The sequence below is a fragment of the Schistocerca cancellata genome, chromosome 6 (genome assembly GCF_023864275.1).
Source record: "Schistocerca cancellata isolate TAMUIC-IGC-003103 chromosome 6, iqSchCanc2.1, whole genome shotgun sequence".
Classification (NCBI taxonomy): domain Eukaryota; kingdom Metazoa; phylum Arthropoda; class Insecta; order Orthoptera; family Acrididae; genus Schistocerca; species Schistocerca cancellata.
In genome coordinates this window covers 106,223,022-106,241,576 of record NC_064631.1, presented here as the reverse complement: position 1 = coordinate 106,241,576, position 18,555 = coordinate 106,223,022, and the positions used below count along the sequence as shown (strand labels likewise).

Here is an 18,555-nt window from a genome sequence, read left to right as displayed (position 1 = left end):
CGCAAATAAGTGCTTGAAAATGGTAAATACAGTTTCAGTGCTTGTTCTGCTGTGCTGGGATACACTGTAATCGTATCACATGGGGATCCGCGGGTTGACAGGGTAATAAAATGGTATTTTTTTCAGTTACCCAGTATAAGTGATTATTACTTTGAACATAGCCTACTACAGCTAAAAGTTATAACATGATTACGTTCAGTTCATATGTACAAATGTAAGGAATAATTAATACCTGACTTTTCTGTTTTCCAATTGTCAGAAGTAAGTTGTTTACAAATCTGATATATTAGAATTAACACATATCGCCTTCATAATTTTGAGAGTTTCTGTGTGTGACATTCTAAACATGACATTCTAAACGTGATCTTCAAAAGCTGTATGTTGTAGGATAGGTTATTGGGATAGGATTGCAGGAAGTGGGACGCCAAACGATTGCATTTAGCACTATAATCTATCATTAATACCTGCACATTCATTTTTATTAAAATATCAATATTAAAAAGAAATATCAGGTTTATACTGCTAACTCCACCCGCGTCCCCCTTGCAACATCATCACGCCCCCCCCTCTAGGTGGCCTATGAGGAGGTTGGCATAGGAGGGTGCACTGTGGGTGCCCATGACTGTGTCACGAATTTGTTTGTATATCTTCCCTTCAAAGGTGAAGTAGTTATGGTTTAGGATGCAGTTGGTCTGGTGAACAAGGAATAAATTGGTGGATTTGGAATCTGCAGGACATTGGGAGAGGTAGTGTTCAATTCAATCCCCACTGTCTAAATGTCATCACCCAAATTAAAATCCAACACCTAGAAAAACATTCCAGACACCACCTCCACAATTTATCCAGCCTGCTGAAATCCTACTCTCGTCTTGGGACACTAATATCCAACCCAACTGTACTCGCAATGTTCCTCCACGTCATCTTCTCATAGCACTCAGACCTTCTCTGACTGACCTTTTTTACCTACCACATCCTCCAAAACCGTATACCAAGACTGCATGAAATCCAGAACCAATAGATTCCCAGAACACTGTTGTTAACCTTGCCGTAAAAGTCTTCAGCCCCACAGAAGTTTGTCCTATCCAAGGGCTCACCTTCAGCCCTACTCCCAGGTTTAACCACGTTGAACTTGTGAAGGACCTACTCTCCTTCTCTCACTCACCTACACTGTAAACACTTCTTTGCCACCAACCAAACCAAAGCCAATCCAGTCCTAACATCAAACCCTGCCTGTCATAATTTGTACCATCATCCAACCTGACCCTCCCAAACTCGTGCTAAACCATCCCCTGGTCACCTTCCAGGAATTCCAAACTTCCAACCTGGCCTCACCATCCTTCACCAGGTCCCTCCCTAAGAACAACCTTTCAGTAGAAGAAAGGACTGCCCTATATGATGTAAAAACAGATCCCGACCTGATCATCCTCCAGGCAGATGAAGGTTCCACGACTACTGTGATGAACGGGAGTTAATAACTGGTAGAAGGCCTGTGCCAGTTGTCAGACGCCTCCACCTACAAGCTGTGCCAAAGTGACCCCATCCTAGAAGTCCAACAGAACCTTCAATCTCTGCTGAAATCCATAGGCCATTCCCAGAACCTCTCCCCTGAATCCATTTCCTGATTACCCCAACAACAGCCTGCACTCCCACCTTCTACATGCTCCCAAAAATCCAAAAACCTAGCAATCCTGGGTGCCACATTGTGGCCAGTTAGAGTTCCCCCTACAAAAACAATCTTATCCCTTACTGTCCAACATCTGCAACTAGTTATCTAGAACCAACCACTTCCTGCACCGGCTCTCTCTCATTACTGTTGACGCAACCTTCTTATACACAAACATCGGCCATGCCCGTGCCCATGGCCTTGTCATAATTTGAACGCTACCTTTGCCAAAGCCCCCACCACCTCATTCCTTGTACACCTGGCCACATACATCCTAATCCATAACTACTTCACCTTTGAAGGGAAGAAAGGGAGGCATAGATACAAATTCATGGACAGCAGTTTGCTTTGATCACAAGTCATTAACATATGCTTTCCACCAGCATCCAGAGAAAGCATCACCATGTCAGCTGCGACATCTCCACTGTATCGGACAGTTCACTATCAATATTGTTGATGTTGCAGGAGAACTGAATATGTCAGCTGACACACTCTCTCAGATCGAAGCGATCACTGATGCAGTTGATTTTGAAGCTCTTGCCGCATTGCAGCAATCGGATAGTAAGCTAAAAAATTTGTTGACACAACCATCAGGCCTTCAACTCCGCCATATTAGGTTGTCACTGTCAGCTGTGCTGCTGTATTGCGACATTGCCATTAACAAATCTCAGCCATTTGTGTCTTTTGATTTTCACCAACAGGCAATCACCTCTTTGCATAACATGTCATACTCTTGAGTATAAGCCACTACCAACATGGGGAATCAAGCTTTTATTTGGCCAAACATGGACAAAGATTGCAAGCAATATGTGCGACATTGCATGATCTGTCAACGGAATAAAGTTGGCCAGCACATCAGGTCACCTCTTGGCACATTCCTTCCTCCAATTTGTAGATTTGGGCCTGTCCATGTAGACTTCGAAACTCCTGTCCCACCGTCAGGAGGATACAACTACTGATTTACAGCTATTAGTCATTTTACATTTTGGACCAACATGTCCTGGATCGCCGACATTAACGTCAAAACTGTTGTGAATGGTCTCTGTGCATTCTTGAAAGATCTGAAAGCCATGAGTGCAGAACTTTTTTATAGCCAGCTAATAAAACTGCCTGGTGAGTTTTTTTACAAATGTGCCAGATAACTGCATTAACCCGTCAGATTTTGTACAAAAGCTATATACACAAATCTGGCAACTATGCCCCCTTGTTCAAAGGGATCAGCTGACCCATTGTCCTTGTGTTTTTATGAGCTACAGGAGTGCCATCATGTCTTCATACAGCTTGAGGCAGTATGCAAGCCACTGCAGCCACCCTGCGCTGGATGTTACCATGACATAAGTACAGAGGACAAGACATTCTCAAAGTCGATGTGATGGATATGCCAACCACTATCACCACCGACAGGCTCAAACTAGCTTCCCGTGTACCCTATACTAGTTCAGACTTGTCTACAGATAACACAAACTCGACTAATACTCCATCTGCTATACCTCCATAACAGATCAGCTGCCATGGACGTTGAAGGCCGCCTCTAAAGTACCGCCAGTAACCTGTGCAAGACTTGTTGTTACCTGGTCTGGACGACATGTCTGATTAAACAGAATAATATCATTAACACTAAGGGAGAGTTAAGTGTAATGCTACATGCAAGTAATTACTAATTTTAGAGATGACATTTAGTGCAGTTGCTGACTTATATTTTCTCTTTGTTTTATATATGTTTAATTCCGTTGTTGAATATTCTATTGAATGGAGTTGTATGAGCTACAGTTTAGTTCCTATGTTGCAATAAAGTTAATTTTTCTAGCCCACAACAATTATTTATAATATTTTTGTACAGTTTTTACTTGCTCTTTCTTATGTATATTCCTCAACATGTTTGTTACCCCTTATTTCTTAGCAATTTAAAGCCAACAGCTCTGACATATCGGTTGTCTACAGCTCATCATTATGGTTTTATAATTTCAGTTATAGGTGATGCATTAAACTGTGTTCTTTGATTTCTGCTCTGCAATTTTTGGCATGTTTTTTTATTCCTTGTAACACCTAGGTGCATCCCTCTTTTTTTTCTAATTCTCATGGATATAATTTTCTTCAAGCAAATCAGTTGGCAATTTGGTAAACTTGAAGTTTGGGTGTGGGAACCTACTCTGGTTGTTCATCTTATCCTGTTTTGGCAACTGATCAGTAATCACTCATCTACAGTCCCACATAAAAGTACAGATGAAATACAATGAAAACTGTTGTTCTCTACCTTATCCAGTTACATGCCTCACCAGATACTTAGTTCATGAAGCATCAATTTGCTTGTGTTACATCAGATAGGACAAAGTTGAAAATTTGTATGTGTGTCTGTGTGTTTTTTGATATTTAACTCGTAATGAATTTTAATGGTTTGTATTGTGTTACCTGTTATTACTTGTTAATAATGATGAAATTATTTTGCAGTGTAAAAATGGAGACAGAATGCTTAAGTGATGGCTCACCCACGACTGCTGCACATGATGTAAAAGAACCAGATGCAACTGAGTTTGAATGTGATATTTCTGATGAATTATCTGTGATTGATATCAGTATTGATGATGTATCTCCTGATTCACCTCAGTCTTGAGTTCAAGTTTTTGTATGTTATAAGCTGAGTAAAGAGTGCTTATTTATTTCTAGATTTGTCGTTTTACTGATTACACTTACTCTCTTTCTCTGAGTCAGTTTGTAGATTAACATTTACATTAAATCCCTAGTTTCATGATACCAACAATCAAACCACTGACTTCGTAGACACTGACACTTGTTTGTAATCTTTGCATCTTCTAAGTCAGTACAGACCATGAATACATAATTACTTTGAAGGACTGGGTGTATTGAATGATACTGGTGCCTAGTTTGGTGTAGATTTTCTGAACACGAAACTTCCTGTGGCTGGATGAAGCTCCAAACCTGGGTGTCCCAAGTTAGTCTCGGTCAGCCACATAGTTTTAATCTGCCAGAAAATTTCATATCAGTGCACACTCCACAGCAGAGTGAGAATTTCATCTGAAACATGTTTGGCTGCTTTGTGGTGATCATCTAGCCTTCCTGACACTACTGTGGTACTATCAGATGACACCAAAGTGACTGATCTTGTTTTAAGTTTCATCCATAAAGTACTTCCTACTCATCACTGTGAGGTGGGGCACTTTGACTTCATTGGCCACCTGAGGGATTGGAGGGGTGGGGTACCCCTTGCCTGCTCTGGCCCAGGGGAACATGGTGGCCATTGCTCGGTGGTCTGGCCTGGCCTGGCCTGGCCCCTAACCTTCCCATCTTATTTACCTTGTTATTTTATGTTTGCCATTTTTATTTAATGTTTTATTTTTCCTAAAATTTTATCATCTTGTCTGTGCTACTTGTTGTCTTGGGGTAATGGATGGTGAGGTGGTGCTCATGGGATGTAGTGCATCTCCCACTGCATACGATGCTCTGGGAAGCTCCAACTGCATTCTAGGCAGAGCAGTTCGCCCGCATTTCTCCCTCACTCCCTTTCTGCTTCTCCTCAGTTTTTAACTATTGGGTTATTCTATTTCACTTAACGTCAGGCTTCCCAGGATTTGCCTTTTGTATCCTTCTGAGGATTATTCCTTTGTACAATTTATATAGGATGAAGAGATTGATAACCTTTCACTTTTTGTTACGTCAATAAACAAATGACATGCGAAATGCCATAACAATGTGAATGAACAAGACAAACAGTAGTTCACTTGATAATAATTGATTAACAAATGTGCCTTATTACATTCTGGTTTATTCAGAAATGACTTCTATGTGCAGTAAGAATGATCAGAGAAGTCAGCTGAATCTAGCAAACTGTTTTAGATCTGTTGAGAAGATCAGTCATTTGCAAATATTCAGATCCCCTCATAAAATTCTGAATAGGAACCCATGTCCAGAATATAGTATTGTTTCCGTTCTACGACAGTTTCTGTGCAAATGATTATCTCGTCCACACCTTGGCAGAAAATCCTAAGAAATTTTGGTCTTATGTCAAAGTGGTAGGTGGATCAAAACAAAATGTCCAGACACTTTGTGACCAAAATGGTACTGAAACAGAGGATGACAGACTAAAGGCCGAAATACTAAATGTCATTTTCCAAAGCTGTTTCATAGAGGAAGACTGCACTGTAGTTCCTTCTCTAGATTATCGCACAGATGACAAAATGGTAGATATCGAAATAGACGACAGAGGGATAGAGAAACAATTAAAATCGCTCAAAAGAGGAAAGGCCTCTGGACCTGATGGGATACCAGTTCGATTTTACACAGAGTACGCGAAGGAACTTGCCCGCCTTCTTGCAGCGGTGTACCGTAGGTCTCTAGAAGAGCGTAGCGTTCCAAAGGATTGGAAAAGGGCACAGGTCATCCCCATTTTCAAGAAGGGACGTCGAAGAGATGTGCAGAACTATAGACCTATATCTCTAACATCGATCAGTTGTAGAATTTTGGAACACGCATTATGTTAGAGTATAATGACTTTTCTGGAGACTAGAAATCTACTCTATAGGAATCCGCATGGGTTTCGAAAAAGACGATCGTGTGAAACCCAGCTCGCGCTATTCGTCCACGAGACTCAGAGGGCCATATACACGGGTTCACAGGTAGATGCCGTGTTTCTTGACTTCCGCAAGGCGTTCGATACAGTTCCCCACAGTCATTTAATGAACAAAGTAAGAGCATATGGACTATCAGACCAATTGTGTGATTGGATTGAAGAGTTCCTAGATAACAGAACACAGCATGTCATTCTCAATGGAAAGAAGTCTTCCGAAGTAAGAGTGATTTCAGGTGTGCCGCAGGGGAGTGTCATAGGACCGTGGCTATTCACAATATACATAAATGACCTTGTGGATGACATCGGAAGTTCACTGAGGCTTTTTGCAGATGATGCTGTGGTGTATAGAGAGGTTGTAACAATGGAAAATTATAATGAAATGCAGGAGGATCTGCAGTGAATTTACGCATGGTGCAGGGAATGTGCTGTGAATACATAGAAAGAAAGATCCCTTATCATTTAGCTGCAATATAGCAGGTCAGCAACTAGGAGCAGTTAATTCCATAAATTATCTGGGAGTACGCATTAGGAGTGATTTAAAATGGAATGATCATATAAAGTTGATCGTCGGTAAAGCAGATGCCAGACTGAGATTCACTGGAAAAATCCTAAGGAAATGCAATCCAAAAACAAAGGAAGTAGGTTACAGTACACTTGTTCGCCCACTGCTTGAAAACTGCTCAGCTGTGTGGGATCCGTACCAGATAGGGTTGATAGAAGAGATAGAGAAGATCCAATGGAGAGCAGCGCACTTCGTTACAGGATCATTTAGTAATCGCGAAAGCGTTACGGAGATGATAAACTCCAGTGGAAGACTCTGCAGGAGGGACGCTCAGTAGCTCAGTACGGGCTTTTGTTGAAGTTTCGAGAACATACCTTCACCGAGGAGTCAAGCAGTATATTGCTCCCTCCTACATATATCTCGCGAAGAGACCATGAGGATAAAATCACAGATTAGAGCCCACACAGAGGCATACCGACAATCCTTTCCACGAACAATAGGAGACTGGAATAGAAGGGAGAAACCGATAGAGGTACTCAAGGTACCCTCCGCCACACACCGTCAGGTGGCTTGCGGAATATGGATGTAGATGTAAATTCTACACCATACAGGGTGACATAAAAGTCCGTCAACATTTGAAAACTAGTTGGCGGAATAACATAGGTAGGGAGGTAAAAATCGACACACATGCCCGAAATGACATGGGTTTTATCGAACCCAAAAACGAGTGCAAAAACTGGCCAGCAGTTGGCACTTAACAGCAACACGTCAGTGGCACTGCGTGAGAATCGTGTATAAAATGAACTGAAGAGTCAAGCAGTATATTGCTCCCTCCTACGTATATCTCGTGAAGAGACCATGAGGATAAAATCAGAGAGATTAGAGCCCACACAGAAGCATACCGACAATCCTTCTTTCCATGAACAATACGAGACTGGAATAGGAGGGAGAACCGAGAGAGGTAATCAGGGTACCCTCCGCCACACACAGTCAGTTGGCTTGCGGAGTATGGATGTAGATGTAGATGTAGATATGTGGGGAATGTACTTAGGTGTGACCCAGTACAATTGTTGCAATCCATTTGAAAATAATACTGACTCGTTCTGTTGTTACTTAAGCATTTGCGTTACAGCTTACACCTTGTGGTTTACATTATTCGACAATTACAAGAACCCAGCATCTACGGCACCAGCCGGAACGTACCGATGCATTACAACAGTGGCTCCATGTGGTAACCACCAACGTTGTTACACACATTGTACCTCCAAAGTACGTTCTGGTACTCTCTCTCCATCCCACCTTATGTCTCTTCAACATCTTGTGCAGCAGCCAGAACTCATACCAGCAGATCTTCCTCTGTCTCTACAGGTGTCTCATAAATTAGGCTCGTCATGCAACCCTACAAGTAGTAGACCAGGACATGGAACTCTGAGACGTTTCTCTTGCTCTAAGCAGAGGATGATGAGGTACACATCTGAATTGAAACTGTCATAGAATGGAAACGATAAGATTCTGGACATGGGTTCCTATTCAAAATGTTCTGTACTTACTACCCTCTACATGTCCTAGAAGTTCATAATGGGAATATCCGACCACCCTGTATATCCTGTTTCACCCCATTTTCACCTTGACTCTAATTGGGGATGGTTCTTACCCCCACAGTACTTCTTCCCAGACAATAAGTAGTATGCATACCAAGTTTGATTGAAATCAATGTAGTGGTTCTGAAGGAGATGTGGCAACACACACACACACACACACACACACACACACACACACACACACACACACACACGAGATAGAGAGAGAGAGAGAGAGATGATGATGATGATGATATTCATTCACATTATGTCCTGTGAATTTCACCATGGAAGGGGAGCCTTCAGCAGTGTTGAATGCATGTCAGGTTACACATTAACAGGCACAAGATGTCATTACAGGCAAGTTCTGTAATATAACAACAAGAAATTAACTAATTAATCTACCTACACTGATAACTCTGAGAATTATTTTTACAGTGCTATATACAGGGTTATTACAAATGATTGAAGCGATTTCACAGCTCTACAATAACTTTATTATTTGAGATATTTTCAAAATGCTTTGCACACACATACAAAAACTCAAAAGTTTTTTTAGGCACTCACAAATGTTCGATATGTGCCCCTTTAGTGATTCGGCAGACATCAAGCCGATAATCAAGTTCCTCCCACACTCGGCGCAGCATGTCCCCATCAATGAGTTCGAAAGCATCGTTGATGTGAGCTCGCAGTTCTGGCACGTTTCTTGGTAGAGGAGGTTTAAACACTGAATCTTTCACATAACCCCACAGAAAGAAATGGCGTGGGGTTAAGTCGGGAGAGCGTGGAGGCCATGACATGAATTGCTGATCATGATCTCCACCACGACCGATCCATCGGTTTTCCAATCTCCTGTTTAAGAAATGCCGAACACCATGATGGAAGTGCGGTGGAGCACCATCCTGTTGAAAGATGAAGTCGGCGCTGTCGGTCTCCAGTTGTGGCATGAGCCAATTTTCCGCGGGCTACGCGTGAAACTTGCCCGCACGCGTTCAACCGTTTCTTCGCTCACTGCAGGCCGACCCGTTGACTTCCCCTTACAGAGGCATCCAGAAGCTTTAAACTGCGCATACCATTGCCGAATGGAGTTAGCAGTTGGTGGATCTTTGTTGAACTTCGTCCTGAAGTGTCGTTGCACTGTTATGACTGACTGATGTGAGTGCATTTCAAGCACGACATACGCTTTCTCGGCTCCTGTTGCCATTTTGTCTCACTGCGCTCTCGAGCGCTCTGACAGCAGAAACCTGAAGTGCGGCTTCAGCCGAACAAAACTTTATGAGTTTTTCTACGTATCTGTAGTGTGTCATGACCATATGTCAATGAATGGAGCTACAGTGAATTAATGAAATCGCTTCAATCATTTGTAATAGCCGTGTATATATGTTAGGAGGAAAGTAGCCACTTTGAACAAAGCCACCAATAGTCCACTACTCAACAGCTATTTTTATCTAGTCCTTCATACTAAGCATTTAAGGACTTTACACAGATGACTATTAGCTTTCTATAAACTGGTAAAGTTAAAACCTGCTGAATATGAATATTAATGTTACCTGTAAAATTTTGATAATTGGTAAGAGGAGTGGCTAATAAGGCAATCTTTTTATCTGTTTTCAGAAGGTCTGTGGATATCTGATTTCTTGCCGGATGTATTCCGGGCTACCTGCTGTAGATTCTTACACCAGTACAAACAGCCCAAGTAGGAATTAAAATATTTTGGTTATGAATTTCACAGTTCATCCTAAATTCACTTTTATTATTAACCACATATACCATTAGAATTAAATAGAAAGTCCAGAATGGAATAACAACATGAATTAGGACAGACTGCTACTCACCACATATAGATATAAGCTGCCTAAAGGTCTTTTCAAAAGAACTAGGCCTGAGTACCAGTGCCTCTTCTATGTGATGAGTAGTATCTATCCTAATTATTGCTGTTAGGATTAAATATATCAGTATGGGACTGTAAATATTTGTAAGTCCCTGAAGAAATTCAGTTATCAGCTTCACACAATGGTCTTACAGCATACAAATTATCATTCAATACCTATGACAGAAATGATTTCCCTCTCCCACGCCGCCCTCTCCCGTGCCGCCCTCTCCCGCGCCCCCCCCCCCCCCCCCCCCTGCGCCCATCTAGTCACCCTCTTGTCTCTTGCCATCCTCCGCCTTCAAATACCCTCCCAGCTGCACCTCAGTTCCTCAGTTTCGCATACTGAAGGTCAGTCCTTTGCTATTGTTAGAATTGTTTATTATTCAGAAAGGTGTTGATGCAATTACTGGTCCTCCTAAATTGTACTTTTGTTTATGCAGTGGCACTTTGCTTTTGGAGACTACTGGTGATTCTCAAGCACAACTACTACTTGTGCAAATTTGCTCCTCCATGGTTACCATGTTCGTGTTGAGGCCTATAGAAAGCAGAATTCTTCATGTGGTGTCATTTACACTAGGCTGCTTGGAGATCTGACTAAGGCAGAATCCAGACTTACCTCCCTGACCAGGATGTCAGTGCAGTCCATTGGGCTATGAAAAAGGTAGATGCCTCATTAGTGTCCACACGCACTCTTTTTCTCACATTTGATAGAGTAGTGCTTCCATCCGAGATCAGGGCAGGCAGTGGAGTTGTCATGGTCTGATTGTAAATTCCGAACCCAATGCAGTGCTACCAGTGTCATCATTACACCCATTCTTGAATGTCCTGTCAACACCCAGCCAAATGTGTAACCGGTGGTACGAGTGCTCAGAAGGGTGATTGGGGTGATTGTCTGCCCCCTCCTCCCTGCTGTATCACTTGCATTGGTGACCATGCAGCCTCCTCCTGAGATTATCCTGTTTATCACAAGGAGGCCATCCAGGTGAAGGAGAAGGTGCCATATCATGTTGCTTGCAAGTTGTTGGCTAGTCAGAAACCCTGCATTTTACCATCCTGCATTTACAGAACCGTTCTTGCTACACCTCACTCCACAAAGGACAGGGCCAGACAGAAATCTGACCTCAAGTTCAGCTGTGTGGTTATAAAATCACCCAGTGTCATGGTAGCATCTGCGTCTCCTTCTCCCACAGCTGTGCAATAAGCCACTACAGTTTCGCCTCATGCAGTGAAATCACCTGCTACACAATCAGCAGGCTGGAAAGGACAGAAGGATTACTTCTGAGAAGACTTTTTTCATCCCTCCAGCCTACAAACATCTGAATCATCAACTGCCAACCACAAAGGCTCCAAGAAATCAGACAAAAGGTAAATGGTCTTCTCCTTCACCGAGTTGGAGATACTCTTCAATGGTGTCGCCGCGTGATGCCCTCACCTAGCCAACCCCCATGTCGCCAGTGCGCACCGTCAATCATCAGGAATTAAGACTGCTACTGGAATCACAACATCCCCATGTTATCTGCCTCCAGGAAAGAAAATTGCATCCTCACAATCGCTTGAACCTCTTGCATTTTCTTTCTGGTCCATTTTGACACCCCCCCCCCCCCCCCCCAAGGATGGCATTCCCTGTCATGGGGGAGTCATGCTGCTCATCCAGGAATCCAGTATGACGTTCATAGTCACATTATATCTCTGAACACCCTGTTCATCGTACATCACCACCCTGGATACCCAGTTGCAGTCCACATTTTCCTTTCTCACTTCATATTTTCCCTTTGTACCATTTACATCCTTCCGCCACTTGGTGTGGACTGACATTCTCCAGCTTATTGGGCAACTCACTTGCCCCTTTTTGCAGCTTGGTGACTTTAATGTGTACCATCTTCTTTGGGGCACTCCAAGAAACTATCGGAGAGGTGCCCCCTTGCCTGACCTTCTCAGTCAGTCTCATCTGCCTTAACACTGGTGCACCCTTCTTCCTTTCAGATTCCACGCACACCTATTCCTATTTGGATTTCTCACTGTGCACTGCCCAACTTGCCTGTCATCTCAACTGGTCCGCTCTCTCTGACACATACTCAAGCAACCATTTCCCGTGTGCTATCCATTTGCTGACTCCTCCCCCCCCCCCCCACCCCCCAACCCCCTCAGGGGCTCAGCATTCATTTGCTGAGTACGGGCTTGGTGACCCCAGGGTTCCTGAGCTTGGGACTGGTAGTACCCATAACAGTTATCGGAGTGTCGCCCTTACTAGTTGTATGGGTAAGACTCTTGAACGCATGGTCAACTGCCACATCATCTGGCTACTCGAGTCCTGAGGTTACCTGAGCCACTCCCAGTGTGGTTTCAGGTGCTACCATTCCACTCTTGACAACTTAATTCTTCTGGAGACAGCGATACAAGAGTCCTTCTTACGCCAAAATCATTTAGTTTGTGTGTTTTCTTGAGCTCAAAAAAGCGTATGACACTACTTGGAGGTGCAACATCCTTTGCCAACTTCATTAATGGGAACTACGAGGACGCCTACCACTTCTGATCCAATCCTTTCTCAAGGACAGGCGTTTTCGTTATCACATTGGCGATGCCATGTCTCATTGCTATGTTCAGGAGAATGGTGTGCCCCAGGGCAGTGTCGCCAGTGTCACATTCTTTGCCATCGCTATCAATGGCATCTTACGATGACGACGACGACGACAAGGCAGCTACAACTGACCATTAGGAGGCTGGAAACCTGGGCCCAGACAACTGGTTTTCGGTTCTCACCTGAGAAGACTGTGTGTGTCAATTTTAATCATGCTCATCGGAGTTTTAACCAACCAGAGCTTACAATGGGGAACCGTATTTTACTTTTTCAAGACACAGTGCGCTTTTTGGGTTTATTATTTGACTCGAAATTAACATGGCTCCCACACATGAAAGACCTACAAACAAAGGACTTCTGGTTGTTAAACATTTTGAAATGCCTTGGTGCAAAAACATGGGGACCTGACAGGTCCCGCCTCCTACAGATGTATAGGGCATTTGTTGTCACACTTAGACTATGGCAGTGTGATCTATGAATCGGCCCGTCCTTCCTACCTCTGGATGTTAAATGCTGTCCACCATGCAGGCATTTGGATATCGACTGGAGCCTTTGGGACCAGCCCAGTACAGAGTCTGTGTGCAGAGGCTGGTGAACCACCACTCTGGATTTGGCAATGTATCCTTTTGGTTCGAGAGGCGCAGAAAATCTCAGTGTCACCCCAGTCATTGGCATTTAGTTCAGTGATTCAATCTGTCTTTGAATGACTGTTCAGGAATTGGCCCCAAGCAACCCAGCCATTTGGTATACATGCTACGGACTGCCTCAAGGATCTGGATCTCTCGGGCATGAAAATACACAACCAGGGATGTAACGCACTGCCGTCTTGGTGTCTTCGGAGGCCCAAAGTGATTTTAAGCTTGGTGCAGTACCCAAAAAATTGTACTCCAGATATGGTTTTTACAATTTTGTTTTCGTCTATTTTAAGTATTTATACAGATGGATCATTATTTATACAGTTGGATCCCAGCAGGGGAATGCTCTCAGTTGTTATCTGGTTTTCCGTGATAGGGTTTCTAAAGTGCGTCTTCCAGAACAATTTACAAATTATGATGCGGAGTTATATGGCATTCTAATGGCACTGGAGAGGGTTCACAGACATCACTGTACGAGATTTCTTGTCTGTTCCGACTCTTAGTGCACTGCAAGCACTTCACCAAGTGTATCCAGTAGACCCGCTGATTCAGCTCATCCATGATTGCTTACAGTGGCTCCAACGCCGTGGCAAAGAGGTTATCTTTTGCTGGGTACCTGCCCACATTGGGATGCAGGGTAACGACATGGCTGATAAAGCTGCCAAGGAAGCATGTTGGGATGGTGCTGTCCATCAGTGTCCCATCCCGCTGCACGCAATTATCTCATTTTCTGACAGATGCATCATGACTGAATGGTTGCAGGTGTCGGACTAAAAACTGCGGTCGCTCAAACCGACCAAAAAAGCGTGGCGGACTTCATGTTAGCCTTGCTGCTGGAAGGAGGTTTTGCTTACCAGACTGTGCATCAGGCATAGCCCTTTCACACATGGCTTCCTCCTCCGGGAGGAGGATCCACCTTTCTGTGAAGTTTGTGGAGTGCCACTTTCAGTTCAACATATTGTGGCTACGTGTGTCCTGTGTACTGATAATAGGGCAGCACTTGGTCTTGCTGGAGATCTGCCCACCGTCCTCGCAGGTACCGATACCAGTGTTAACAGAGTGGTGAAATTTTGTGAACTATCAGGCCTCATCCCTAAACCGGTGGGGATGGGCGGTAGACTTTAGTACATTATAAACTGCTCTGCTTGTGGGAACAGCCTTCGTCCCTACCCATGGGATTACATGTTGACTTTTTGTCAGGGCACTGATGACCGTGATGTTGAGTGCCCCCCTCAACCCAACTCATCATCATCCTACCCCACCTATGTGCAACCCATATGGCAGCTTTCTAAGGCCAACTGGAGGCTTTATTGTTCAAACAAATTTTAAAATTCACATGGAGGCTTTATTCCTCCCTGGCAACCTTCGACAAACTGCTTTTCCCCAGTTGTGATGACTAGGTAGAATACCTAGCCAACGTTATCCTTACCGTCGCAGAATGTTCCATTCCTCGCACTTAATCCTTTTGTGCCATGTTCCTATCTGTTGGTGGACTGAGACATGCCGCAATGCAATTCATGCATGGAAATGTGCTCTCCGCATTTTTAACCATCATCCTAAGATGGCAAATTGAATTTGTTATAAACAGTTGTGTGCACAGTGTCGTCTCATTCTTCAGGATGGCAAAGAAGCTAGCTGGATTTCATTCATTAGTTCTTTTAACACTAGCACTCCCTCTCCCATTGTCTGGGCCAACCTCCGATGGCTCTCTGGGACCAAGATCCATTTCCCAATTAGCAGCCTGACCATAGCAGATGAGGTCACAGTGGACCATATTGCTATCTCCAACACCTTAGTCTGCTAGTTTCTGGAGATTTCGAACTTCACCCACTGTCACCCTGCCTTTCTCCATCGGAAATGATTGGAGGAGGCTGAGGTGATACCCTACTCTTCTCAGAATTGTGAGTGCTACAATGCCAATTTTACTATGAGGGAGTTAGATCATTCTCTCACTTAATCCTGAACCTTTGCCCTAGGGTCGGATGATGTTCACTGTAGATGTTGCAGAACCTTTCTCTTCCAGGCAAGCACTTTCTCCTTCATACATATAATCACGTCTGGACAGAGGGCACGTTTCCCATATGCTGGCGTGAAGCCACTGTTACATCCATAGCAAGTCTGTTAAGGACAAACACCTTCCTTCTAGCTACTGCCCCATTTCTCTCGCACGCTGTGTTTGCAAGATGATGGAATGTATGATTCATGCCCGGCTGGTAAGGTGGCTAAAGTCTTGCAATTTACTAACCACTACACAAGATGGATTTAAAGTGTGCTGTTCTGCAGTTCACCATCTCATCACTTAGTCAACCCATGTCATGAATGGTTTTCTGACATAAATTCCAAACTGTGGCTGTTTTTTAATCTAGAGAAAGGCTACGACACCTGCTGGAGGATTGGTATCCTCCATACTCTCTACACGTGGGGTTCCGGAGTCCATGCCCCATTTCGTTCAGGAATTTTTAAAAGACATAGTTTTCCTGGTATATGTGGGTTCAGCTTTGTTGGGCACCTTATCCAGGAAAATGGTGTGCCTCGGGGTTCTGTCCTGAGCGTCATCCTGTTTGCTATCGCCATTAACCCTATTATGGCCTCTCTCTTGCTGAGCGTCTCCAGTTCCCATTTCATTGACGATTTTGCCATCTACTGCAGTTCTCAGAGGACTTGTCTCCTTGGGCGTTGTCTTCAGCATTGTCTCAATCATCTTTGCTCATGGAGCATCAACAGTGATTGTTGCTTTTCCACTGACAAAACCATTTGTATGAATTTCTGGTGGTGCAATTGGTTTCTTCCATCATCTTTACATCTTGGCCTTGTTCCTGGAGTTTCTCGGTCCTCCCACGTGTCTCACCTGGCCACCCTCTGTACCGGTCTCTCAATGTCCTACGTGTCCTCAGCGCTACTTCTTGGGTAGCGGATCAGACAACCCTCCTCCCTTTGTACGATCCCTTGTTCATTCAAAACTAAAGTATGGCTGTTTTGCTTATGCATCTACACATCCGTCCATCTTGTGCTAAAAATACTATCCACCATCACAGCATCCGTTTGGCCATTGGCACTTTTACTGTAGTCCAGTTGAGAGTCTGTATGTTGCACATCCATGAGGATCTCCTCAGCATGAGTCTATGGAATGAAAAACTAATCTAATCTAATCTAATCTAATCTAATCTATGTAGAAGCTCTAAATCCCCGCTGTCATACCACCATGATTTTCTCCTCAGCAGATATGCATACCATTTGTTTGCCGTGCCTGGTCACCCATCCTATGCCTCCTTCTTCAAGGACTCCTTCTTCAAGGACTCCTTTGATCGCCAGCATGGAGCACATCCCTCTTCTCTGTTACCTCATGAGTTCTCTTTCGGCTACTGCTCTGGCAGCTTAATTTCATGTTACTTGCCTCTTTCCCAGTAGTTGTGAACCCTTCAACGCCTTGGCTTCATGTGATGGCCCATGTTCACCTTGGACTTCATTTGCTACCTAAGAGTACTACTCCAGACTCGCTCTATCGCCATAAGTTTCCTAATCTTCTCATGGAACTTTGTAAAAGTACTTTTGTGTACACCGATGGCGTTCAGACTGACTGTGGTGTTGGGTGTGCCTTTGTCATTGGCACCAACCATTTTTGGTTTTGGCTTCCAGAACACTGTTCAGTATTTACTGCAGAGCTCTTCACCCTGTGTCAGGCCATGTAGTATATTTGGCAATACGGGCTTTTGAATTGCGTCATCTGCTCTGACTCTCTGTGCCCTTCGGAGCCTGTGTGTACTGTACACCATCCATCCCTTAGTGCAATGGGTCTGAGAAAGCTTTCACTTGCTCACTCTTGAAGGAGCCACTGTGTTTAAGTGGGTCCCTGCTCACATCAGTCAGATGGCAAATGAAGCCGCTGACGCTGCTGCCAAGGCTGCAGTATTTGTACCTCAGCTTGATAGTTCTGCCATTCCCTGTAATGTCCTCTGTGTTGCCATCTGTCCACAGATAGTGTCATTTTGGCACCACCACTGTTCCTCCCTTCATGGGCACAAGGTCTGGGGAACTGAACTTCTCCCAGCAGCTTGAACAACCTCATCTCAGCCCTTTCACCACAAGGGGATCATTTTAGCTAGGTTTTGTTTAGTAGTGATCCCCCACCACGTTGTGCTCATTGTTCTCAACTTTTGATGGTTCACAGTTTACTTACGGAATGCCCATTTTTAACCATTTACATTCTAATTCATGTTTGCCATATGAACTGTCGGCTGTTTACCGAATGACACACGGGCTGTTCACCGCATTTTACTTTTTATCCATTATAGCAATATGGCAAAGGACATTTAATCTTTAACTCAGGACCTCTGTTGTCTTTATAGTCCTTTCCCCAAGAGAAAGTCTTCAGTTTTCTTTCCTTCCGTCGATTGGGCTTAACGTGTAGTTGCTTTTACCTCCTTTTTCATCTTCATGTTCTATGGTTCTGACATAGTTGTGTATGACCTTATTGTTTTTGTGCCCCAAAACCACACACACACACACACACACACACACACACACACACACACACACACACACAGCGGCCAGAGACTGGTCACTTGTTCTGCATGAATATGTGTGTGTATGTTGTCTATTTTCGACAAAGGCATTGTTGGCTGAAAGCTCGCTTTCTGACACTCTTGTTGTTGTGCTTACCTGCAACTCAACATCTATACTAGATGGTGAGTAGCAACTACCCTTTTCATAATATTGTTACATTCCATCCTGGATTTTCCATTGTTTGATTGTGCCCGACTTGGTACAGACTTGTTGTAAATTACATTTCTGTATTAATTACCTCTTAAGAGTAAGATCTCTGTTTGCTGTTTATTGTTTTCTTTGCTTCTTTTTTGGTCTGTATGTATCATTAATCTCTGTGTTGAGTGTGTCACTGTGAAAATGTCAGTGTCTACTGATTTTTTTTCCATTTAAATGAATACACAAAGTATCTTCACCTTTCAGCTATCTGTCTCCTGCTTTCTTTAGTGTGACTTTCTTGCTGATTTAAGCTCTGTATGCCTTTAAGACTGACAGTTTATAGTTTGGTTGTTCTCCTTTGTGCTGCAGTAAAATAATAGTTTTCTCTATACAAATTTCACGTATGCTTTTTTTCTCTGTGTAAACTTCACAAAGTAT

The 18,555-nt window shown here is 43.6% G+C and overlaps 1 protein-coding gene across 2 annotated transcripts in view; it reads left to right on the top strand.

Moving 5' to 3' along the window:
* LOC126190971 (snurportin-1) overlaps window positions 1-4,328 on the top strand; it is a 110,569-nt gene extending 106,241 nt beyond the window's left edge. For both annotated transcript variants that reach the window (XM_049931640.1, XM_049931639.1), the window contains one exon: window positions 4,112-4,328. In XM_049931640.1, coding sequence (XP_049787597.1) covers window positions 4,112-4,274 — 163 coding nt within the window. In that variant the 3' untranslated portion in view covers window positions 4,275-4,328. The remainder of the gene's footprint in view (window positions 1-4,111) is intronic.
* Window positions 4,329-18,555: the final 14,227 nt, after the last annotated feature.